Source organism: Pelodiscus sinensis, chromosome 3, assembly GCF_052426305.1.
Source record: "Pelodiscus sinensis isolate ZL-2025 chromosome 3, ASM5242630v1, whole genome shotgun sequence".
NCBI classification, from domain to species: Eukaryota; Metazoa; Chordata; order Testudines; family Trionychidae; genus Pelodiscus; species Pelodiscus sinensis.
Genome location: NC_143054.1, coordinates 87,223,247 through 87,249,617, shown reverse-complemented (window position 1 = coordinate 87,249,617; position 26,371 = coordinate 87,223,247). Strand labels below are relative to the sequence as shown.

Here is a 26,371-nt window from a genome sequence, read left to right as displayed (position 1 = left end):
CTAAGGATGGATATAATAGAGGTCTATTACATCCTGACAGGTATGGAGAAAGTGAATAAGGAAAAGTTATTTTCTTGTTCCCATGTCTATCTTGAATTTAAAAAAAAAAAAAAAAAACCTAAATGTAGGAATATATGTCCATTTTAGTAAATTTCCAATCAGTTCTTATGGCAGTTGGTAAATTTGAAAATGTTTTTGGAAGTCTTTTTACCACCAGCCTTGAGCATGAACAAACTCAATTTATAGCATTCCTTTGCCTCCATTTTGTACCTGTTTTTACCAACAGTAGCGTAAAGTAGTGATTTTCAACCTGTGGTCCATAGACGATTTCTAAGATTTCCAAAGGGGTCTGAACATCCGTTTGAAATTTCTAAGAGATCTGCATATGAAAAAGGTTGAAAACCCACTGTTAAAAACATAGATACAGGTGACAATAACAAGATTTTATAACTTAATATATGTCATAGAATAGTAGAACTGGAAGGGACCTTGAGAGGTCATCAAGTCCAGTCCCCTGCCCTCACAACAGGACTAAGCACCATCTATCCTTTATAGATGTCTATCCAACCTGCTCTTAAGTATCTCCAGTGATGGAGATTCCACAACCTCCCTAGGCAATTTATTCCAGTGTTTAACCACCCGGACAATTTGGAAGTATTTCCTAAAACTCCCTTGCTGCAATTTAAGCCCATTGCTTCTCTTCCTATCATCAGAGGCCAAGGAGAACAATTTTTGTCCCTCCTTGTAACGCCCGTTTAGATACTTTAAAGCTTGATATCATGTCCCCTCTGTCTTCTGTTTTCTAAACTAAACAAGACCAATTCTTTCAGTCTTCCATCATAGATCAAGTTTTCTAGGCCTTTAATCATCATTATTGTTGCTCTTCTCAGGACCTTTTCCAATTTCTGTGTGTGTGTATATAATATAAAATCCCAGCTTGACGAAGCTCTGGCTGGGATCATTTAGGGAGGGTTGGTCCTACTTTGGGCAGCAGGATGGACTCAGTCACCTCCTGATTTTTCTTTCAACCCTATGATTCTATGATATTAGCTTAGCAAGGCTTTTCAAATCTTAGGCACGCATGCATGCAAAAAACTTACATAGATCTGTACAGCCACTCCCCGAGTTGCGAACGGTCGAGTTATGACCGTTTGCACTTACGACCAAAGCTTCTGTGGAGCGGTCTTAAAGACGGTCCCTGAGTTACGAACGCGGCCCGCGCTTACGAACAGCGCGGTCATGTGTAACTCAGTGTGGTCCGAGTTACGACCAAGCGTTTGGTCCGTAACTCGTTTGTAACTCGGAGAGAGGCTTATAGCACTATGTACATTTTAAGACTATGGGCATGGTTGGGTATCAAGACATTCTCCATGCCTGTGACCCTGTGCGCAGGCAATTATAGTTGCCTACTTCTCTGCCTGTACACCTTTATCAGCCACACAAACTCTGTTTCCTTCAGGTTTGTCATTTAGCAGCTGCCCCGAATAGATCTTCAAACACAATTGCCCTTGATGAAAACAATAATATTTACTGCCAGAGGTACAGAAAGAGAGGTCATAAAATGAACAAGAAATATGACTAGACTAAAGCATCACTATTCTGGCATTAAACTGACTTAGCTAATATTGCAATGCCTCAGATGATAGAAAAGCCCCGTTTTAAAGCTGCCTCTATGACTCTGATTTAAAAGTGAATCAAATTCTAATTCTGCTTTTTGGACTTTTGACCTTTCTATATTTATATAATAGTGCCTCAAACTTCTTTGGTATCAAATCCCTGGCATGTATCCAGGAGCTTGTAATTTATAAAGACATCTTCCCTTATCAATGACATGTAATTTGTATATAGAAATTAACTTCCTGTCCGTACAGACCATGCACACAAGTGTTGATACAGGTTGATCCGAGGTATGTTGAAAAAGTAACAATCTACATGTGTTTCCTCTGTTCCAATTCTATTGCTATTTGTTTGCAAGCACAAATTTTTCACAGTGGAAGAAAAGAACGTGTATCATAAAAAGTCTGTTTTATTTGAGGTTATTTTTCCGGTGCCTATTGATTGCAACTAAAAAACTAATTGCCACAACTTTGAAGCATTCATCTCTCAAACATCAGCCAGGGAAAAATAAAACAGCTTTTGAATGTTAGTGTTTTATTTACAATGCTATAACTCTGAAGGACATTGTTGGTTCACTGCCATTGTTCTTGTAAATTCATTTAGTCCTTGTTGTTTTGACAGTAAACTTACAGTGATTTGCTGCAGCATACGTCAATTGGATTTGTCTCCTGCAATAATGTATATAATAATAAGACTTATTATTGATGAGATTATGCCTGTGCTATTTAGTTTGCAAATGTCAGGGGTTTCTATGGTAATTTGATTTAGGAAACCACAAAGGTCATTTAAATGCTGCTGTTCAGTGATCAGCCCTCTGTCATAGGAAAAAATGCTCCTTAGGTTTTTTAAGAAACCTTTCTCCCTTTATATTCTGAATGATAATTAAGTGGTATATTTTATTTAAAAATTAGGAGGTGTGTTTAAAAAAAAAAAAAAAAGCTCTCCATAATTGTGATTTACCATCTTAGTGCATTTGCTTAGGATGGGATAGTAGGAAACATTTTGAACGCCTAAATTGGACACTGGAGGTTACAGGCTAGTGGAGAAAAGACACATTGTCATGGTGAAACTTTAATGGAAATACATTTAGATTCTGTATTTGCATGGCTTTCCAGTACCCAAGGTGGGCAGGAAGACTAATGTTGTGAAGGAGGGTTAGAATTTAGGAATTTTTTAAAAATTTGAAATGCCCTGTTCAGCTTCACAGAGAAGCAAGGATATCTGTGAAATCATGGCCTACTGGAAGTAGGACTAAGGAGTCATTGATTGTATATCTAACTTTACATCAGACTTCCTGTTAATCCCTGTGTGCCTCAGTTCCCAAATCGGTAGAATTAGCTGATTTTAATTCATTAATATCTGTGAAATACTTTGAAATCATCTTATTGAGAGAAATCCTCTCTCCCCAGGGCAGGCTGCATACTGAATCCTCCATCCCAGCCCACACCATAGCAATGGTTTAAATGAAACATGTACATTTTAATTTTAATTTTAATTTCCAAAAAATACAAAAATTAATTGAATTAAGAACCTAGGCAATGCTGAATAAATCTCTCAGTAACTAATACATGTGTGAGATTAAGACTGTGGGGTTTTCCCAACTTTTTCTGTTTTTTAAAAAAGTTACAACATATTATAGGTACATATCTTTTTGTCTAACTTAGATTGAAGGCACTTATTTGGTGCAGAGACCTTGACTTTTTTCATTTTTCTAAAGTACTGTGAACTCCAGTGATACTGTATAAATTCTGCCTCCTCTCACCCTATTGCAAGTCGTACAAGCTGAAAGACTAACCATTTATTTTAAAACCTATTTTCTGCTGTAAAGTAATTTTTTTGTTTTGAGGTTTAGGGTTATATTTATTACATGATTGTATTAGAGAGGTATATTGATGTTAATCACATTTTTAAACTGTTTCAGTATTCAAATTAAAGGTGGAATTTCTGCTGAATGCTCTTCCTCCCTTTTCAGATCACGTCTCTGTTGGAGGGCTTGGAGATAGCTTTTATGAGTATTTGCTCAAGGCATGGCTGATGTCAGACAAGACAGATGAAGAAGGCAAGAAAATGTATTATGATGCTGTTCAGGTAAATGAGATAGTTAAATCTTCCTTGCCATAATAATCTAATCTATAATGTTCCTAAAGAAACAAGCTCTGGAGAGAATGAGGGATTTATGTCTCTGCTACTACAGTGAATATTTTTTTAAAAACTAGTTGTTTAAAGATTGTTTTATCAAATATAAATCTTAGAACAGTGCAGATGCTGTGTGGGAATCTAAAACTGAACTAAAATGTTATTTCAATTTAAGATGTAAAAATGGTATCTAATATTTCAAATGTGCATAAATTGTGGATTAATATGTAATTTTTTTACAGAAACTTTTATCAACAAGCAGTGCCAACTAGGATCCAATTTTCCTCATATTTTCCTGTGATATAGGGAGTCGTTCTACTCTGCATTTTAATTCCCAAAGCATATTACTTTAAACTACTACAGTATTTTGAATATGGGCATAATAATGTCAGTAGATAATTATAGGTGAAGTTACAGTGTTGGATTAGTGTTGTGTAAGCATATTAGTTATATGAAATATCTGGGGTTTTTAGCTTTTGTGAAGTGGCAAACAGCTTGAAGTGAACTGTGGTGGAAAAAAGCTTTATCTAAAATAAAAATTGTGCATCGTCACGCTTCTTAATTGATAAAATAGACTCAGTTTTGCACTATTCTGTGATATGTTATACTTCTCTATACTCAGTTTTCAATACTATAAATAATTCATTTAAGGAAGGATGGTCTTGAGTTTAGGATGCAGGTTTAATTTCAACATCTTTGCCATAATATGTGTCTGTTCTTGAGCAAATCATTTGAATACTTTTTGTCTCAACTTCCCCTCTGTCGAATGGCAACAATTCTACTTCCATTCTTTAACACTGTGTGCCTTTTTTATATTTATTGTTGTGAGCACTTTGTGGCAGTAACTCTTAGTTTGTGTGTGTCGTTGAGGCCTGTAATTGCTGATAAGTGGTAGTAAACTCATCCAGTAGTGCGTGGCTGTCATTACATAAATTTGGAAATGTATTAATCCCTCAGAGGAATACTGCTTCCTTCACTGCCCACTACACAAATGCCATATATTTCAGAAAAATAAATCTTAAATGTATATTCTTGGGCACACAGTTAGGGCTATTTTCCAACTCAACACCTGTTAGCCTCATTGTCACATGTAGCGACAAGTGTGAGATTAGAACAAAAAGTAGATTTTAAAAAAAGACTTGATCATATTTAGGTCTTTAATATAAAGGACCATGATCCTGAAGATCAGCAGTTAGATAGCTATTGAAAGCATGGAGTAAATGGTGGTGTGTTTAATCTGTTTGTCTCACTATGGTTTGCTTTCTGAACCAACCTGAGGCCAGATCTCCACTGGAAACTTTTGCTGGTTGTTATTGTTGGTTAAGGGTGAGACTTTTTTTATAGGCAAAGGTCCTAATGTGCTCACAATTATATTGGCAAAAAAACCCTTTTGCCAATATAGCATATTTTGTATGGGGTGCTGGTATAAACTGTATTGGTAAAAGCACACTTCTGTTGGTTGAGCAAGTAGAATGGTTTACTATACTGGCAGACCACATCTAGTGAAGACTAGATCCTAGCCCCTAAATGATTTTAAGAATCAACCCCAAACGCAGAATACGTTGTAATAAAATAGTCTTGACCACTGTAACTGGATTCACGTCCAAAAGAAAAGCCATATACACTCCTGCCTAGCAAAAGATCAATGGGAAAGGATACGGTCTAGCCACCAATGGAAGATCCAGAGATTGTGTGCCACTTGAATGAGAGAACATGCTGCCTTTTATTAAGACCATAAGTTCAGATTCTTCTAATCTTTCGATAGATGGGCTTCCTTTTGCCTACCAATTTAGCCTCCATTTTTTTTCTGAACTGAGCGTGGGCCAACTGTTTTTCATCTAGATTTCTTTGCCTCTGATACTGTAACAAAGAAGAGTCAAAGTGGCTTCATTTGGTTCAGTTTAAACATGTTCCCGCGTGACAAGCTACATTAAAAAATAGCATATTATCCATCAACCCATCCTTACTCTAGTGTATGAAAAAGTGTGGTATGCCAGTATAATTATGTTCGTTTAAATTCACACCTTATATTATACTAGTTGTTAGAATTATCATTAATATAGCTAACTACCATGACAATGATTTAATCATAAATTCCTTTATTAAATCTGAGGCTCAAATGGTATTTCTACAGTTGCTGTAAGCATGAGCATGTATGAAGGCTTAAATAATAAGCAATTTACTGTGTCCAAACAGTAACTAAATATAAGCATTTGATTAAAATACTTATAAAAGGGGTGACCCGTGGTGCTTAGACCCATATTGGTAGTTTCCATCTTGGTTTATTTTATACCATATAATAAACAATTGGCGTCCTTGCCAAGTATTAGACCTTAGCTAAGGCCTTTTTTATAATACGTAAAACGAATATATTGTTTACTGCATGTGGTGCCCGGCTGTTTTATTTCAGTTGCTTCAGATCAAACCTTAAATAAGAGAACACTGGTATTTCAGCTAATCATTACAAATAACACAACTCTTCTTTCTCTTGACCACAATGAATGAGATCATGTGTTTTAGGCCTTTTGCTCATTCTAGTATTACAACCCAATTGAAAACCATATTTCACCCATATCTGATTTAGGCCTATATTCCAACAAGTCCTAAAGGAGACAAGACTGAACTGTGCACACTTCTGCACTGTGCACACTTCTGCACTTGAAAACTCTGAGCAAGGAGGAGAGAATTAATTAATTGGGAGGGTTTTTTAGAACGGAGTATTTTGCTGAAATCCTATTTTTATTTCTGTCCAGTGGCTTATATGTTTAAAAGCAAGCGCTTGTTTTTTAAAGAAAAATATAATATCCTTGCAGACTGTTTTCCTATGGCCATCATGAAAAGCAGTAACTAAACTGAAGATCTGTATTTTAAACTGAGCTGCTTCTGGCTATCAAGATTTATTTTTGAATGATGCTGTTTAAGATTTAGTTAGTTTGTAATGGTCAAAGAAGAACAGAGGAATCCTCATTTCAAAGACGCCTTAACTATAGCAGTATATATTATTACAGACTTTTATGCTGATAGTCAACCAGCTGCCTTTATAGGTTTATGCTCCATACTTCTGAAAAAAATTGGGAGATATCAAAGTAAAATGCTAAGTTTTTGTGACAAGATATATTATTAATAGAGAGAAATTTTAGTAAAGAAAACACACATTGTTACTAAGCTATCCAATATCTTTTCTCCTGTTTGTCTAGCTTATACATATGTGGATAAACTCTTGACTTACAATGTAAGGTGTACTGATAGCTTACCTCTTCAAATCATGGGCTCACTATTTTTCCACCCAGCTAAACAGTATTCCTTTCTGATCTTCCTTTTACAAGGATAATAGCAGATTGCGAAGGGTGGGGAGGATTTGTGTTGAGGACAAAACCATTAATATGTGGTAGATCCAGGTGATAATGCACCAGATGGACAGTACTAATTCAGGAAATTGAAATGATGTTAATGTTGATAAATGTAAAGCAATGCACATTAGAAAACAGAATCCCAACAATATATACAATATGATGAGGACTAATTTGGCTACAACTATTCAAGAGAGAAATATTGGAGTAATTGTGGATAGTTATCTGAAAACATCCACTCAGGGCACATCTAGATTACGTTTTAATTTCGAAAGAGGATATGCAAATTCCCGGGGAATTTTCAGATCATCTTCTGATCGCTTTTCCGAAAGTGGGTCTCTCGAAAGTGAAAGTAGTCTGGATGCGGTTCCCTGAAAAAACTACATCCAGACTACTTTCACTTTCGAAAGACTCGCTTTTGAAAAAGCGATCGGAAGAAAATATGCAAATTCCCAGGAATTTGTATATACTCTTTCAAAATAAAATGTAGTCTAGACTTGCTCTCAGTGTGCAGCAGAATGAAAAAAGCAAATAGAATGTTAGGAGACATTAAAAAAGGATAGAGAATAAAACAGAAAATATCTTATTGCTTCTATATAAAACTATGGTTCTCTTACATCTTGAATACTGCGTACTGATGTGGTTGCCTCAGCTCAATAAAGATATTTTGGCATTGGAAAAGGGTCAGAAAAAGGCAATATAAATGATTAGGGGTTTGGAACAGATCCCATATGAAGAGAAATTTAAAAGACTTGGACTTTTCAGCTTAGAAAAAAGGAGACTGAGGGGAAATATGATAGAGTTCTATAGAATCATGACTGGTGTGGAAAAAGTGAATAAGGAAAAGTTATTTACTTATATTCACAATATAAGATCTAGGGGTCACCAAATGAAATTAACAGGCAGCAGGTTTAAAACAAACAAAAGGAAGTTTTTCTTCACTCAGCACACAGTCAGCCTGTGGAACTTCTTGCCAGAGGATGCAGTGAAGGCTAGAACTTTAACAGGGTTCAAAAAAGAGCTAGGTAGATTCATAGAGGTTAGGCCCATCAATGGCTATTAGCCAGGATGGGTAGGAATGGTGTCCCTAGCCTCTGTTTTTCTGGATGTGGGCAACAGGGGAGGGATCACATGAGAATTACCTGTTGTGTTCCCTCCCTCTGGGGCATCTGTTATTGGCCAGTAGCAGCAGACAGGATATTGGGCCAGATGGACCTTTGGTCTGACCCAGAATGGCCATTCTTATGTTCTCTCAAAGGTTAATTATCATAGAATCATAGAATACTAGGACTGGAAGGGACCTCGAGAGATCATCAAGTCTAGTCCCCTGCCCTCATGGCAGGACCAAATACTGTCTAGACCATCCCTGATAGACATTTATCTAACCTACTCTTAAATATCTCCACAGATTGAGATTCCACAACCTCCCTGGGCAATTTATTCCAGTGTTTGACTACCCTGACATTAGGAACTTTTTCCTAATGTCCAACCTAAACATCCCTTGCAGCAGTTTAAGCCCATTGCTTCTTGTTCTATCTTCAGAGGCCAAGATGAACAAGTTTTCTCCCTCCTCCTTATGACACCCTTTTAGATACCTGAAAACTGCTATCATGTCTCCTCTCAGTCTTCTCTTTTCTAAACTAAACAAACCCAATTCTTTCAGCCTTCATTCATAGGTCATGTTCTCTAGACCTTTACTCATTCTTGTTGCTCTTCTCTGGACCCTCTCCAATTTCTCCACATCCTTCTTGAAATGCAGTGCCCAGAACTGGACATAATACTCCAGCTGAGGCCTAACCAGTTCAGAGTAGAGCAGAAGGATCACTTCTCATGTCTTGCTCACAATACACCTGTTAATGCATCCCAGAATCAGGTTTGCTTTTTTTGCAACAGCATCACACTGCTGACTCATATTCAGCTTGTGGTCCACTATAACCCCTAGATCCCTTTCTGCTGTACTCCTTCCTAGACAGTCACTTCCCATTCTTTATGTGTGAAACTAATTGAGCAAATGGTTAGCTGTATCAATGCACTTGTAATGTGAAGTAGCCCTTCTGAGGCTGTAACAAAGTCTATAGGAGAGAGCGGCTCTACCCTCAGACACTGAGGAAAATTGCTTTCTTTTTTTGTCTTTATCTGTAATCTCATTTGCAAGAAAGAAGTGGCCCAGTCTTCCAATATATTGCTGCTATTCTTGAATTAAAAAAATTAACTCATTTTTCCCATGAATTACCATTTTTATGTTCTTCCTTGTTGCTACTTTTGTGAAGAGACCCACTCAACACGTAAGAAACACAGTTTTAGTTGCAATGGTACAGTATGGGAACCTGCTGCTTTATTCAGCTATATAACAAACAGCAGAGAAGATGTACACTAAAAAACAAAGTAAAGGGCGCGAGATTAGAGCATAGTTCCAGATTTTCTTATTCTGAGTATCCCAGTTAGAACCTTGATAATCACTTTTACTACACAATCATATATATAGTAGCCTAGTGTCTGAGAGTCTGTATCGCTGAAATGCTGGCTGTTCCCTCTGGGAGGCGCTGTTGCTGAAATGCTGGCTGTTCCCTCTGGGCGGCTCGTGTTGCATGGGGAGTGCGGGGCCCAAATGGCTGCTTGCGCCGTTTGCTCCCCCGCGGCGGCCCGGCTGAGCAGCACAGAAGTCAGCCGAGTGCTGCGGCGGGAGAAGAAAGGGAGCGGGGCAGTGACATAAATGGCCAGGGGGCGGGGTCTGGCCGTGTAAGTCACCGCCCTGCCCCCCTTCACCTTCTGCCATGGCACTTGACTGACTTCTGTGCCACTCAGCCAGGCCTCCGTGGGGGAGCAAGTGGCACAAGCGACCGTTTGGGCTCCGCGGTCCCCCGAGTGAAAGGCAGGAGGGGGAGGAGAAGAGAAAGAGAGAGGCAGGAGGCGGAGGAGAGCTGAGAGGGAGGGGGAGGCAGGAGGAGACCGACAGACAGACACACACCCCGGGGGCTCAGGAGAGAAGACCAACATGGAGGAGAGACCTGAAAATCCCGTCTTATGACGGGCTAGTTATATAATAACAATGTCCTCTGAATTAGGTGGAAAATTTACAAGTTAAATCACTGAAGCCATTAAAATATATCCTTTGTGTATAAAATATGTTTGTCATAAAACTGAGGGAAAAATCAGCATCATAAAATGGTATTTTCTTACCATCTTATTTCAATTTTTTTAGGTAACATACCGACAGTTTGCAAATTATGTTCTTGTATGCCAGTTTGTGCTGGTAAAGACAAGCTGCATTTAAACTCAATTTGTTTTTGGCACATTTCTTTACAAAATAGTACATTTTATTTTTAAAATGTATATTTTTGCAGTCCATAGAAACTCATTTGATCCGGAAATCTAGTGGAGGTCTGACATACATTGCTGAGTGGAAGGGTGGCCTTCTTGAACATAAAATGGGACATCTGACCTGTTTTGCTGGAGGCATGTTTGCACTGGGTGCAGATGGGGCACCTAATGATAAAACAGGACATCATATTGAACTCGGCGCTGAAATTGCTCGCACGTGTCACGAATCTTATGATCGTACAAGTAAGTGGTGTATTTTGAATTTTGACAGAATAGCTGTGCTTTGATCTTTATATTTAATTCTGTCCTGGTTAAAACAGGTGCAGAAGGTATTGTATGGCGTTCTGTAAAATGAATGTAGAGTGCTTTTTGTTCCTTCATTTAAATTGTTGTTTTGCTCTGAACAATGACTCTAAAAGTGGTTCCTCCTATGTCAACAGATATGCTGTATGTGTCTGTTGCATCATGTCTGCTTTCATTAGCAACAAATATTTTTGCTTCCTCCAGTTCTGTTGAGCTCACCATAAATGAAATGGATTCTGTTAATTTGTGCGCACATAGAACTACAAATGAAGTTATAAATATAAGGACAGATTCTGCTCAGAGTTCCTCCTGTGTAACATTTATACAGTAGGGTTACCCAAAGATTGAATGTGAACGATCTTTAGGACAGATTCTGCGAAGTTGCTGAAGTGAGAAGATGAAAGAACCCAACCATAGTGAATTTGCAGAGCAAACTGGGGGAAAAATCATATGAAGTACAAATGTGCAAGTTAACTAGTTATGCTTACTGGTTCCAGTTAACCAGTGGAGGCTGGAGCAGTTCTTCTGGTATCCAGAACAATCCCTGTCCATAGCAGCCCAGGTGTGTTGCAGGCAGGAGCTGCTGTCTGTGATGAGCCCGGGTTACATCAAAGCAGCCGTGGATGTCTGGAGCAGCCCCCATCCATGAGGGGTTTGGGGTGGGGAGGAAATGCAGGCAGAGGCCACTCCAACGGTAGGGGGAAGGCATTCCAGCCCAGCTAGGCTAGAGTATCCCCTCTAAATTGGTTAACCAGTTAAACTTCACGTTTAACCAGGTAACCAAATGAATGGGATTTTACATTCATAATACAGAGCCACAATAGACTTGAAATATCCCACAATGCAAGTTTTACAGTTACACTTTTGGAGCAAAAGTGCATTTAAAGCATTGATGCAGTATATTCCTTTTGCACCAGCTATTGGAATTTCCCAAATATAACAATTATAAGTAGGAGTTTGGACAGCCCGATGGCTAAAGTGTAGATGATATGGCATAGTGTCATGAACTTAATCTGAAAGTATGACTAATGTTTGTGCCTAAAAGAATATTCGTATGTTTTAATACTTATATTCACTATGAAAAAAATAGTCAAACAATTGGAAGATGTCCAGTTAAAATCCTGGATACAAAATCATCACTAATATTGTCACACATTTAATTTTTACTGTCTAGGTATGAAACTGGGACCAGAGGCTTTCAGATTTGATGGCGGCGTAGAGGCCATTGCTACAAGGCAAAATGAGAAATATTATATCTTGCGACCTGAAGTTATAGAGACTTACATGTATATGTGGAGGTTTACTCACGATCCAAAATACAGACAGTGGGGATGGGAAGCAGTAGAGGTAACACATTTTGTGGGATTGTCTGATGGGTTTTTGGTTGGTTGGTTTACTTTTACTATAACTGCTAAACAATTTCCTTTTGCTACTGTTCAAGAACAGTAAACTTTTTGTGATTTGTTTGCCTAAAATAACAGGTGATTCAGTAAAATACTCTCTGATTTAGATGAAATCAGATAATTTCGGGTTTGGCTGCACCCAGTCTTGCAGGAGTCTGCATCAGAAAAACACTTCACAGTTTTCCTTAGTTAGTTGCCTCATAAGCTAGAAATTCTACAGGTTGGTTCCAAGTGCATAGTCAGGGTTAATTGGGTCAGTAGTGTCATATGCATGACCACAAAAATGATTTTATTGGAAAATTTACATTATTCAGTTTTTAGCAGGTTGTCAGGGATATGTGTTTATTGCACTTTGATGATGTAATGTAAATAGGAATGTAAATATCCATTTAAAAAGTTAACCAATTAAATGATCTAATTGTAATGGTTTAACTGGTTAACCATGCAGCTAGGATCTGTTCTATGGCCAGCTGGTGTCCTACTGCACCACAGGCAGGATCCTGCCAGCTGTGCCTCAGGGGGCAGGAGGCTGTTCCCTCAAACCAGTCCTTCAGTTAACTGATTACCACATAAGCATGCTGGTAAGGTAACTACTTACTGGGTAACTAGTTAACCTTTTTCAATCCCAAGAATGAATAGGTTTCTATTGATCTTTTTGAAAGTAAATTTTGGCCAAGACTTCAGAAGTACCTAGAGATTGACCAGTTTTAAGAATCTCACAAACTTAAGTCTCTTTTGAAAATCTTGGCCTTAATTCATATTATTTAAGGTCAGAAGTAGCAATTAGATTATCTAGTCTTATCTCATGCATATTACAGATGACAGTGTTCCTCTGTTACTTTTGACCATAATTTAAGTTGGGCTAAAGCATCTTTTCCAGAAAAGCATCCAGTCTTCATTTGAAGACATCAAGAGAGAAAGAATCCACCACTTCTCTTGGTAGTTTGTTCCAAAAAACCCTCATTGTTTAAAGTTTGTGTCTTGTGTCTTATTTTAATTGTCTGACTTTGGTTGTCTTTGGTTCTTGTTTTATCAGCTAGATTGAAGAGCCATTTAGTACCTGATATTGTCTCCCCATAAACAATATTTATAATGTATAATGAAGTCACTTCACAAATTTTTTTTTGATAAGCCGAACTGAACTCTTTAAGTCTCTAATGCACTCTAATACATCTTCTCCAGCTCTCAAATTCATTTTGAGATTGTATTCAACATTTTTAAAATGTGTACATTCAAATCTATTCAGTTCTCCCCTGCTGTATGCAAAGGCTAAAATTGTGTCTCAGCTCCTACTCATTGTTAACCTGTTTATTCTTCCAAAGATAGCATTAATTCCTTATGGCCACAATGTCTCGCTGGAACTGCTAGTTGAGTTGTTTTCAACTATGACCCTAGATCATTTTCAGAATTGCTGCTTTCCAAGAAACAGTCCTGATTCTTGTATTATTAATTTTGTATTTGGCTATATTAAAACATGTTTTATTTGAATGGGGCCCAGTTTACCAAGCAATCCAGATCGCTCAGTATCACTGCCCAGTCTACTCATCTGTCTTTATCATTCCACCACTTTTTTTGTTTCCTACACACATTTGTTCAGTACAGGCCAAACCTCTGTAGTCCAGGACTCTCTGGTCGGGCAACATCTGCTATAATGCAAATATTTTTCAATAGAAAATTCTGCAGCATATTGAAAATTTCAAAATTGGAAAATACCATAAATTGAATTAAGTACTAATAGATAAGAGGAGATACCATAGAGATTGTGTTGTACATATTCATATGTATTTCAGTAGATCCCTCCCATTTTAAATTTATCAGAAGCTGATGCAGAATCTTCAGTCTGGCTCAGAAGAGCAGAATAATACAGGGGCCTTGCCACAGAATTCAGTTCAGGGTTGCTGTGGAGTACACAGGGCTTTCTTCGTAAAGGAAGATATTGTAGAATTGTGGAAACAGAAATGTAGGACTGGAAAGGACCTCAGTAGGTCATCTAGTCCAATCCCCTGCTCTAAGACCAAACTAAGTATTATCTAGACCAGGGCTATTCAACATGCGGCCCGCCACCTGTTTGTGACCTGCAGTGCGGTTTGGGTTTATGCATGGCTCAACACACAGCCCACAGCTGGGAGCCAAAACAAAAAAGTAGTCAATATAATGGTCTTCTGTTGATATGTGTTTTAGTAGTTAAATTCCTGAACTGTCATTGCTCATTAAAAGTGCTGTCGTATGGGTGGAAATGACATTGCATTTTTATTAGTATCAGCAGAACTGACTTCAGTGGGGCCTGTATGTTGTGTAGTCTTCCCTTAATCTTTGTATTCATGCCTGTCAGTGTGAAATCAACTATTTGCATGTATATGCCACCACACTTACGTTACAGCCTTTGGCATGTGTTGTATTATTGTGGCCCCTGGGGCTTCCAAAGTTGAGTAGCCCCAATTTAGACCATATTTGACACGTGTTTGTCTAATCTGTTCTTAAAAACCTAACTAGCTTATTTGTTCCAGTACTTAAGTATTCTGAGTGGTAGGAACTTTTTCATAATTTTTAATGTAAATACCTTTTGCTGCAATTTAAGCCCATCACTACTTTTACTGTCCTCAGTAGGTAAGGAGAAGGTATATATGTGACAACTGATGCCATGTCTGCTCTTAGTCGTCTCTTCTCCTGACTGCACAAACCTTTTTTTTTTTTTTTTTTTCAGTCTTTCCTTGATGGTCATGTTTTTCTAGACTGTTAAGCATTTTCGTTGGTCTCCACTGTGTGAGACAATATCAAAAGTCCCTACTAAAGTCTTCCTCTTGATTCTAAAGTATTTATAAAGTGTTTTCTCATTGTACTTTATGGCCATAGCTAGTTTGTTCTCATTTTTTACCTTGGCCTTTCTAATTTTGTCCCCACATGCCTTTGTCGTGTTTTTTTCATATTCATCCTTAATAATTGAACCTTGTTCTAATTTTTATAGGACTCACTTTTGTTCCAGGTTGTTGTAGTTCTCCTGGTTAAATCCAGGGTTTAATAATTGAACATAATATGGTGGAATTTAATAGACTCTGCTAGAGATCTTTCTTTGAACATCTATGGGGATCATAGGGACTATCCTGTGATAGGAGTCCATTAATGAAGGGAAAGCTAGATTTAATCTAAGCTATCACTTAAAAATAAGGCACATGTTTTTAACCATGTGAGTAATAAACCATTAGAACAGTTTACTGAGCATTGAAGTGGATTGTCCATCACTGATCACTTTAAATCAAGATTGGATGTTTTTCTAAAAGATGCGCTCTAGAAATTATCTTAAGGAAGTTCTTTGGGTCTTTGTTTTATACAAGAGGTCAAATTTTGACGACTCACCCTGAAAATTCAGTTGTATAAACAAAGTTCATTTCTTCTGTATATGTTTTGTTTTTCTTCACATGCTGGTCCCTCTGTCTGTTCCATAGACGGGTATTACATGTGCATCATACACCTAAAACTGGAGAATCTTGCAAATTGTATCCATTGGTCTGTGCCAACATCAGATTCTCATGCTAAATACCCACACTATCCCCTGCTTTGAGACTAGCTCTTCTAAGGGACGTTTTCACCCCAGAAGAGGATACCGTCTTAAAGAGGAATTAAGTTGCTTCTCTGACCACAAGCTAAAGCTTCCCTTCACTGGCACCAACAGTACCACCACCCTTCTTATCAGCTGAATCCAAAATCCAGGATGAACTGCCATCTCCCAGAGAGGTTAGCCCAGACAGGCTGCAGAGGTTTTGCTGGACTCCATCTCCTGGCCAAGCAGAATTATCCTCCAAAGGATCACGGGTATCCTGCTTTGTGCCCCTGCTTCACCCTCCCCCGCCCCCTAAAACAGCTTTTGCGAGCCTTCATGCTGGCCTTATTGGGGTCCTTACGCACAACACCCTGGATTTGTGCAGTCTACCAGAGAATCACTCTCCTTCTAGGCAACAGCTGACTCTACAGGAATACAGAAGATGACTACAAGTTGGGCATGCCAGTACTGCTGCAGAGAATATTGGCAGAACTTGAGATCCCATTTAGAAGTAGTTCAGGATACACAGCATAAGCACTTGGATACCTAGCAGCCTATGAGAACCAGATGGATAGCTCTCCCATTGAATGAAACCATTATAGAACCAGCTAGAGTGACATGGCCAATATGGATAACATGTACCCATTCCCCTAACAGGGCTGAAAAACAGTCTTCTGTCAGCAAAAGGGACAGAATACTTAGTCACCCACCCTGCCCCAAAGTCAGAGGTAGTGCAAGCAGTCATGGGAAGATCCAGACAGCAACATGCTAAAATTGGACCTTTCCTTGTCTACAGGGTTTGTTTTAGGATGTTGCCTCCAGGGTCATTTCATGACAGCTTGTGTTACTAGCGACTTTGGGCAGGGTGGAACATTCTGGAGTTCAGAATCACGGAGGGCCTGTTAATAACAAATACACACAGTTCCTGGAATATAAAGACAAACTCTCCCGGGTGGAAAGGACTTGAATCTACACCCTTGTAGAGGAAGGTAGAATCATGGTTAAAACCTCATGGCAAGCTGCAGCTGGGGCACTCGATACCACATCAAACTGTATAATTGGTCACAATAGTAATGTCATGAGAGTTCTGACTTTGTCATCAGGATTCTCAACTTCACTGAGGACTTGCCTTTTAATTAAACCAATATCTTCAGTGGGAAAAGAGATGAGATTTTGCACTCACTAAAAAACTCCAGAACAGCTCTGTATTCCCTGGCCATTCATAACCCAGCCACAAAGAGGAGGTGTCATTTACATATAAGTCAAAACCCTTCTGCAGTCATTCTACTGCTGAAAACCATAAAAATCATTGCAAAAGCATTAGAGCCTGCAGAGCCTAAGATATGCAGTCCCATCCATCAGAGATGGATTAGGGGTTTGCGGAACCCTGGGCCAGAACAAGTAGGGGCTCCTCTCCGCTACCCCCCCCCCCCCCCCATAGCACTCCTATCAGAGAAATGGGGTTGGGTACAGCAGATTGCCTCCACTCTGCCACCTGGCACTCCTGACAGGGAGCAGGACAAGCCTCGTGCCCCACCCCCATTCTCTGACAGGCGCACCAGGCAGGTGGAAAGAGTGGGGCAAGCCATCCCTTTCTCACCCTACTCTCCAGTAAGAGCACAGAGTGGGTGCGGGAAGAGGAGCATAGCCCCACACCATAACCCAGCTCCTCAACTGGAGCACCAGATGGACAGAGCAGATGAGTGTGGGGGTGCCCCAGCTGGCTAGTCCACCACTGTTGTGCACCATGGCAACAGCCAGCCACCCTTATCCAGTGGCTCACTTTGATGGGATGCTCAAGAGTTGCAGTCTTACAATGATGCCCATGATTATCTGTTTCCAAAGTCTGCTTTCGTGGCCACCTTGCATACTCTGCATGGACCTGGAGGACTGTAGCAATGCATAAATGAACACTAGATACCAACTTCAGCTACACTGTTAAGTTTCTTTCCCCGGCTCTTCCAAAACTCCCTTCCCTTTTCAAGGACCACTCTTACAATGAGCAACTCCAACAGAAGGTGGACACTCTCCTTGTTCAGGGAAATAGAGAACAAATTTCACTTCAGTGTTAAAAGGAAGGATTTTACTCAACTACTTCATAGTTCCCAAGAATGAGAGAGTAGAAGTCCATTTTTGATCTGTCAACTACTTAACATTAATTTCCAATTTAAAAAAAAGTTATGGTTATGCTGATATCAGTAATTCCTTCCCTGTAGAATGGCACCTGGTTTGAAGCCCTCCATGTCAAAGGTACTTTCTTCCATACCAAAGAAGGTTCCTCCATTTTCTGGTAGACAAGAACATTACAGTTCAGAGTACTCCCATTGGGCTGGAAGCCATATCCCAGGACTTTGGTGCTGCCACCACTGAAAAGACCTTCACATTGAGGTGAAATGAGTACACCACCATCCTATGTTCGGGCAGCTGGTTTCTAACAAGTACATCCTATCTGGAATTCGTTGGCAACCTTGCCCTTGCTCCACCTCCTAGCATCCTTGACAACATGCCAAAACGTGGAGAAGTCTACTCTGACTCCCAAGCATCTCATAAACTTTTTAGGGGCACTCCTGGAATCAACCACAGTGAAGGCCTACCTCCCAGCAGTTAGTTTCCATACCAGGAGCAGTTTGTTGAAAAACAAATAATTGACAAACCCCAAACTGCAATCCAGATCCAACTTTTTATTTTTATTTTTGTTTTTGCTAAGCCTCATGGCCTTGTAAATTTACAGAATTCTGCTCACCAGGCTACATGTCTGTTGCCTGCAAGCCTGGCTCAGGGCAATATATATAACAGACAAACAGCACAAACACCATAGCAACAATCTTCCTCAACAGTGCTCCACTTGCCTTTTGAATAGACCTGAAGCATGTGTACTGGAGTCCCTGTTCTGCTTCCCTCACCGAATGTAACAGTCTGGCACATCCCTCCGTCAGGTTGGGGAATCCACATATGCAGTCACAAGATATGTGAACACCTCAGAAAGCCAGGGTGTAGTTCAGTCTCTTGGAACTAAGGGTACATCTACACTTGCCCCCTAGTTCGAACTAGGAAGGCAAATGAAGGCGACTGAAGTTGCTAATGAAGCGCGGGATTTAAATATCCTGCATTTGATTAGCATAATTGCGGCCGGTCAGCATTTTGGAAATTGACTAGCCTGATTTAACTTGTTGCGTATAGATGCAGTACTCCGAGAAAAACCCCTTAACTCGAATTAACTGGTACTCCTCATTGTATGTGGACTACCTCATTTTTAAATCCTGTGCTTCATTAGCAGCTTCGGTCGCCTTCATTTGCCTCCCTAGTTTGAACTAGGGGGCAAGTGTAGATAATACCCTAAAAGCAGTTAGACTTGCTACCATTCATACAATCCCAATGTGCCTAGATAATGTCAGACAACACGATGACCTTCTTCTATAACAACAGACAAGGTGAGGCATGATCCCCCGGCCTAAGGTATCTGGTGCACATGCATACCCACATGTGAAACACAGATAGGAACCATCCATCTCCAAGAATCTCCTGTTACAGGTAAGTAACCTCCATTTTTGCTTTTTTTTCCTAAATGTATAATTATGCCAATAGATGCACTCTGTTTAAAGTCAAAATACAAGAATTTTAAATAGATTTATCTAGTCTTGCAATTTCAAATCTTTCCCAAGGACACTATGACAAAAGTGTTTTCATTTAGCTATAGCATAATTAGATTTGGCAGACTAACAGTAAAATTTGACAGAACATTAATTTTCCCAAACTTATTTTTTTCTCTCATGAATTCAGGCATTGGAACAACATTGCAGAGTAGACGGTGGCTATTCTGGAATTAGAGATGTTTATAGCAACCATCAAAGCCATGATGATGTACAGCAGAGTTTCTTCCTTTCAGAGACCCTCAAGTAAGCTAGCAAGGAGACTTACTTTATAATTATGAATCTCTACATATCTTTACAGATGAGTAGGCTTGATATTTAGGTAAAGTAAAATCTGACTGGAAGAGTATGCTGCTTTTGTTGTGTGGCAGGAAGATGGATTGCATTTTTATTAATTAAATTCTGTGACTTTTTTTGTAAACATTTTAATCTGTTAGACACTTAATACTTACTGTTAAGAAATTATATCACACATCTTTGAAAGGTTCTAGTTATGCAGCCGCTCCCTGAGTTATGACCACCTCCGCTTACGACCCTCCGCACTTATGACCAAAGTGGTCGTAAATGCAGATCCGACTTACAAACAGCGATCCACGTTTATGAACAGCATGGTCGCCATGTAACTCTATGGGATCCGAGTAGTGAAGTGTTGGTCCGTAACTTGTTCGTAATTCAGGGAGCGGCTGTACAGGCTAACATCAATACCATTGTTTTACCAGACAAACTGGTAAGATTGTCCTCTTGTATTGAATACTTTCCATGTCAACTATGGAGGAGGAAAAAAAAGGAACTCACTTTTTATAAGTTCACAAGCCTTCATAAGAGAACAAAAATAGGGGCCCTCATTCTCTCCTCTGCTTTTAATGAAATAAAGGAAATCTTGCGTCAGTTTTTTCCCCCATTTCTTTCTAGTCTTTGCAGCAATGTAATCTTGCAGTTTCTACTACAGTGTATTTCCCTAGTGGGTTTTTAATTTTGTGTCTCTAAACATGGGATTTTATAAGAGTTTAGTGTACAATCTAGTATTCTGCCTCTATGATACAAGCCTTTAAGTGAGCCATTAACGGATTTTGACCAGTCAGCATTGTTATGGACATTGCAGACAGTAAGGGAAGAAATTTTCCATTTTATTAGAAAGCTATTGGAATCAGAATCTTGCAAAACTGTTCCATTGTTTTATAATGTTTTGATGATAGTTTTATTTACTTACACGCATAACGAGACTTTAACCAGATACTTTAAATTGACACCTGTCCAACAGCTTTCAAATACTCTGGTTTCCAGTGCTTTCTAAAAGCAAAGCTGACCCTTTTGGTTCTTGACAACCCTGTGTACACTGTTCCTATCACTAGGGAAGTTCCATCTCTGGCTGTGTCTACACTGCCACTTTTTATCAGAAAAAGGTACGCAAGTTGCATTGTGTAATTTGCGTACCTTTTTCTGATAGTTTTGTCGGAAGAGGCTTTTCCAAAATTTGGCCAGTCTACACTGGGCCAAATTTCGGAAAAAACTCCTCTGGTGGAACAAGGAAGACAGGGCTTCCGAAAGAGCACATCTGCTCTTCCGCATAAAATGTTGGAAGAGCAGACGTATTCCCTGGATGCGGTGGAGTTTTCATCACGGAAAAACTCCATAGTCTAGACATAGCTTCTGCTAACAATTCTGGGAAGCCCTTTCAGTCAAACCCTAGTGTAGACACATCCAATATGGCACCCTCAGATGAAAGTGACAACTGTGCTGTGCACTGAATGACAGGAGAGAAGAAAGATAACAGGGATTTCTAAAAATTATTTTGATTATATTTTGCTATAGAACCAGGTAATTTGTAATTTGAAATAAAATCTTGAAAATCTTAAATATAGCGGTAATAATTGAGTCCGCATTTTCCGACAGTTCCCAGGCAGTGGTATTTGAGATGGTACACTTTATATCTGAATATAGTGTCTCCAATATCTCTGCATGTAGCAGGTAGTAAATTTTGTTTTTTAATGGTGATAATTATACTGCTATCAATATATTCCTATTTAGTAAACCTTTATCAAACATATTGTTCCAAGCTCTGATTTTTTTTTTTAAATATCATACCTTTAACCAAATCATGCTTTCATGAGTAAAGCAAACAGGATTTAACTGTAGTATATGCACTCCGTTTTCTTCTGATGCATGTGGTCATTTAGAAAAAAACTTGTCATGACTATATATTGCTGAAATATGTAGCAAAAGGGTGAAACTTAAATAGGACTTCCTTTTGTCTTTAAGAACCTAGACTTTATATCTTTATCGAAACAGAAGCATTTTTACATCACCTGCTATGGTCAAGCCTTGAAGCCAATTTTAATTAAATAATCTGGGTGCTTGGTGCCAAAGCATTAATAATTGTCACTGGTTGATAAATCTTGCTACCTAATATTTTCATTGATAGAAGGAGAACAATAATATTTAACTGTGAAAGTGAATTAGTTCCATCTTTCTTGTCTTTGACCTTGATATTATTTAATGGTCCTGTCATGTTACCTGCTTTCTTTTACCAGGTACTTATACTTACTGTTTTCTGAAGATGATCTTCTTCCATTTGAACATTGGATCTTCAACACTGAGGCTCACCCTCTACCAGTTCTTCACAGAGATGATGAGAAGAAGGAAGAAAAACACAAATAAAACAATATTAAATTATGATTTTGTTTCATTCCTTAGAAGTTTCTTTCCAGTTTGGGGCACATGATGCAGTTTTACGTAATTTCCTGAATTATTTTGAGTTTTAAGCCAACTGTTTTGCAGTCTGTTATGTTTGCCAGTCAATATTTATGAATGGACCTAAATTCATATCAGCAAAACTTTTAATTTTATTTTTCCAGCGGATCCGCTTTTTTAAAGAAATCTGACTTCTCTAGATTTCATTAAGCTGCAGTGTCATCTTTGCCAAATAGAATAGAGGGGTCTGCATGTTACTTGTTCCTTAATATACTTTTGATTTGACTGCAAAATTCTTTTCTCCTCTGTGAGGAGATGTCTGCTTTAAGCCGTAATATTTTGCCATGTTGCAAAAAGCCATAATGAATTAAGTATAAAGAGCTTTTTTCTTTTTCATTCTATGTTAATTTGTTTTGTCTATGTCATCTGAGACAAATCTTGTAACTGTGACAGCCTCTTCTTATGCGGGTCTATCATTCATTAGTAAAATATCTTCTGAAGTTTCTCATTACCAATGAAGTCTACGTAGGAATAGTTTCATCTCATGCAGACACTATTCTGTTTAAAACTGCAGTGTACTTATGAAATGAACCTATACATTTTTACAAATCCATTATATTAGCTGATGGACCGAGATACTGGTTTTTATTAAAATTCTCCTTTGTTGGTTTTATTTTGTTTGGAATCACTGCAAACTGAGTTGTTTTTTCTATTTTCTAGCTAGAGTTAATATCACTTCTATAATCAGTTTGGTATGAGCAAAATAAACAATTTGCAAAACTGGCATTATTGAATTATTTAAAAGGGAATCATATCTTGTTTATACGTATTTACATATTCAGTTAGCTTTTTCATTTGACTGGATGTGTGAGATAAATTAGATGTTATGAAATTCTTTCTGTAGTTGGACTGCTAATTATTCCAATCAGAGACTAAGAGATGATTTTCTAATCTATTGTGATCTTACATTTCAACAATTCCATTTGGTTTAGATTGTGACCTAAGGCATTCAGCTGTAACAAAGTAGTTTAATATAGATTATTCAAACAGGAGTTCTGAATAGTAAAAAGGAAACTGGTGTTTTTAAAAACCAGCATAATTAGTACATTTTGGAAGCACCAGAACAGTTTCCTCCAAGTATGACCAAAGTTAAATGTGTTCCTCAGCCAAGAAAATTTACTTTTAATGGAGTCACCAAAGGGAGAAATCAGGCACAATACCTTTTCTATTGAAATGTATTTTGGAATAGTTTACATAAGTAATTCCTATGGATATTAGGAATGTAACTTTTGATTTGCAGACAAGTGACTGTACGGTTTCTTTAGAATAGGACGTGACCACTGGCTTCCCAGAATGAAAGAGCACACTATTAGGTGATGTGACTGCAAAGAAGCCATCATGGTTCAGAACAGTAATTCTCATTTTCTATAAATAACTTCATATGGTGACTCGAATGACTTGTTTAGGCATTTAGGGCACTGTGGTTCCACAGCAGTAATTAGGTATAAATCTTCTTTCCCTGAAGAACAAGACCAATTTTTCCCTTAGTGCTGGAAGTGCTGCTGTATAGGGTTTTATGTTTGGTTTTTTTTTTTCTTCGGGTAAAAATTAGGGACAATGGAAACTTAATACCATTACGCCCTGTGTTTTGCAGCAGATCCATATTCCTTCCTTTGCATCTGCATAAAGCCCTTTGCAGCCACATGTGTTGTTCCACTGAATACAGAAAAGCAACCTGGGTGCTTTGTGAAGAAGGCAAAAGAGGTGGATTCACTGCTAGGCTGATCGTCCCCATTTGGGCTTTGGAGGGAGCATAAATCCTTTGTGAGGATATGCATCATTGGGCTAAGTTTGTAAGACGACCTGCTGGAGGCTATGTAACCTGGGTGTGTAGAGGGAAATTCCTGGGCTACACACACATCTACCCAGTACTCAGACTGACTACTCTTAATGTGATATACTCCAGATTTGAGCCTTCGCTATCCATATGTGTATTATTTCATTTTACAAATATTGGTGACAGGGTATCCATATTTTTAGGTACCTTTGTATTAGATAATCCTGGCTCAAGTAAAGTGCATGGTAAATCTCCCATTGATTTAAATGAGCCAGGTTTTGTACAATTTGAGGATAACTGTCATTCATTCAGAAATGCACCAATATAATAGAAGGTATTTTTAAAAGGAATACAAATCTATCTAATTTTAGAATAAAACTCATTTTTTCCTTCTCTCTGCTACAAAAAGGCAATCCAATTACTTGTACTCTGTAATCATCTTACGCTGCCTGCTGTGTAACTTGTGTGGACGCTTCTGTGGGTCTTATTTCCTTGAGTCAGATGATAAAACCAATAAAACAGTATTTTGGAGACTTATGTTTTATAAACCTGGTTTTTAACATTTTTTTTGATAGGGGTCCAATACTCCCTTAGTGAGCTTGGAATAAACTGGGGAAAATTTATTGAACATGAAAATTTCCTTTATTCCAACTAAATAAAGGTAAAGAATGCAAAATGGATGTGTAAATTGTGTCCTAAGTATTTAGATATTTAAATTTTATGTTTATTTCCTTGACATACAGAAATTTTGAAGTGTAATTTTTCTGGTATGGGCGTTATGATTTGAAAGAGCACAAAGTTGATATGGGATTCTGTTACTGACAAAGTATTCAGGTGTACACACTGCACTGTACCTTTTGTAAACTATGTAAGTAGACAAGAAGATTGTACAACATGTAGAATCTGCCAGCTGTAAAAGAAACCCTTTTTGTAAATTCAGGAATATTGATTTTTTTAAAAGAACCCCGAAACACCAAAGCGTGAAATGTTTCAGTGATCACCGTTCATTGTCAGCTTTTACCAACAGTTACCACACAGGTACAATGGTATTTCCTAGTACTTACAATGTGATTATTAATGTGTGGAAACTGCTGCTGTAAAGACCACTGCATATGTAATTAATTCATATGGAATAGAAACTGCTGAATTTTGAAAAAATGTAAACAGTGTATCAAATATCTTTGTGAAGACATTGCTTAAACTCTCATTCTGTTTCAGCATATAACTGTTCACTTAAGTTTACATGTTGTATTCTAAATGGGTAAATAATTTAAATGGCACTTAATTTAAGTTGCAGAAACAATTGTTTTGATAGTCTGTGAAATGAATACTGCATATGTTTGTTGTATGACAGTTCTACAATACCCAATGACTCTCTGTTTCTATAGTGACTTCATCCTATGTATTATCCATTTCTATGCATTAAAATGTTTTTTGATTTGTGCATATTCCATTTAGTCCTTTCCACCTTTATATAAATCTCTGAAGTAATGGGAGACACAACAGATCAAAATGCTTAATTTTTAAAAACTATATTTGTAAACATTTCTCTATGGTGAATAAAGTCTTTTAATATATTGGTTCATTTTGTTAGTTTATTCCTTATTTAACTACATGATTGAAGGTGCTGTATCTTGTAAGAATTTTAGTAAGTGTTTCAAAGGATTGCATGTAAGTGCAGAAGTAAATGCAGTCATCTGCTTCATAGGCCTGCTTGGGATGCAGTTCTGCTAAATTCTGATCAGTAGCCCTGATTACTGCAAAGTTCTGTTAATCACTTAAGATATTGTAATGAGTCAAAAAGTACTAATTGTCTGCAAAATAGGGTGTAGAATTACTATCATAATAAAAGTCTGTCGAAACCAATTCAGTCCTATTGAAGAAATATCTATTAGTAACAAAAAAAAAATATGGTTACTAACCAAAAAGCAAAATAAAAAGACACAGGAAACTGGAAGGACAGAGAACACTGGGTAGTTGGGAAGGATGTAAAAGATCATTTCTGAGAATGCACAGAGTACATATGCAGTGGGGAGCAGCTAGCTCCCATTTAAGATTACAGTAAACACTGCTTTTGAAATGACAAGGCTGTCAGATTGTGCAGTGTTATGTGATCATGTAATGAAAGGCTATCATTAGTATATGCACTAAAGGATAGAGGGACAGTTGTCATGGGAACTGCAACTATGTTTTTGTAGCTTTTGAGTGAGGGTGATTTAATATCTCAACCTTAATGTTGGGATTAACAGTTTTTCTTTTTAATGGAGAGCACCCCAGTCAACTCCAAAAGCATTTGGTAAGCTAAATAATTCTGATTTTTACAGGACATTCCTAATACAAATTAGTCTCTGACTAAAGGATTAATTTAGACGCACTAGTCAATTTTAAAAAAAAAAGGTATTTCAGATGATGCACCTGCCCCAAAATCCACTTGTCAAATACATTGTTTTGCATTCCCATTTTTGTGTTTTACTAAAATATATTTGTCTCCCTGTTGCTGTCTGATCGGACCTCACGACCTATAC

The 26,371-nt window shown here is 38.1% G+C and overlaps 1 protein-coding gene across 1 annotated transcript in view; it reads left to right on the top strand.

The window, feature by feature from the left end:
- MAN1A1 (mannosidase alpha class 1A member 1) overlaps positions 1-25,431 on the top strand; it is a 184,119-nt gene extending 158,688 nt beyond the window's left edge. Inside the window, exons 8-12 of the mRNA XM_006123079.4 lie at positions 3,590-3,705; positions 10,448-10,667; positions 11,902-12,074; positions 19,449-19,564; positions 21,850-25,431. Of these exons, the coding sequence (XP_006123141.3) occupies positions 3,590-3,705; positions 10,448-10,667; positions 11,902-12,074; positions 19,449-19,564; positions 21,850-21,976 (752 nt within the window). The 3' untranslated portion in view covers positions 21,977-25,431. The remainder of the gene's footprint in view (positions 1-3,589; positions 3,706-10,447; positions 10,668-11,901; positions 12,075-19,448; positions 19,565-21,849) is intronic.
- The last annotated feature ends 940 nt before the right edge of the window (positions 25,432-26,371 follow it).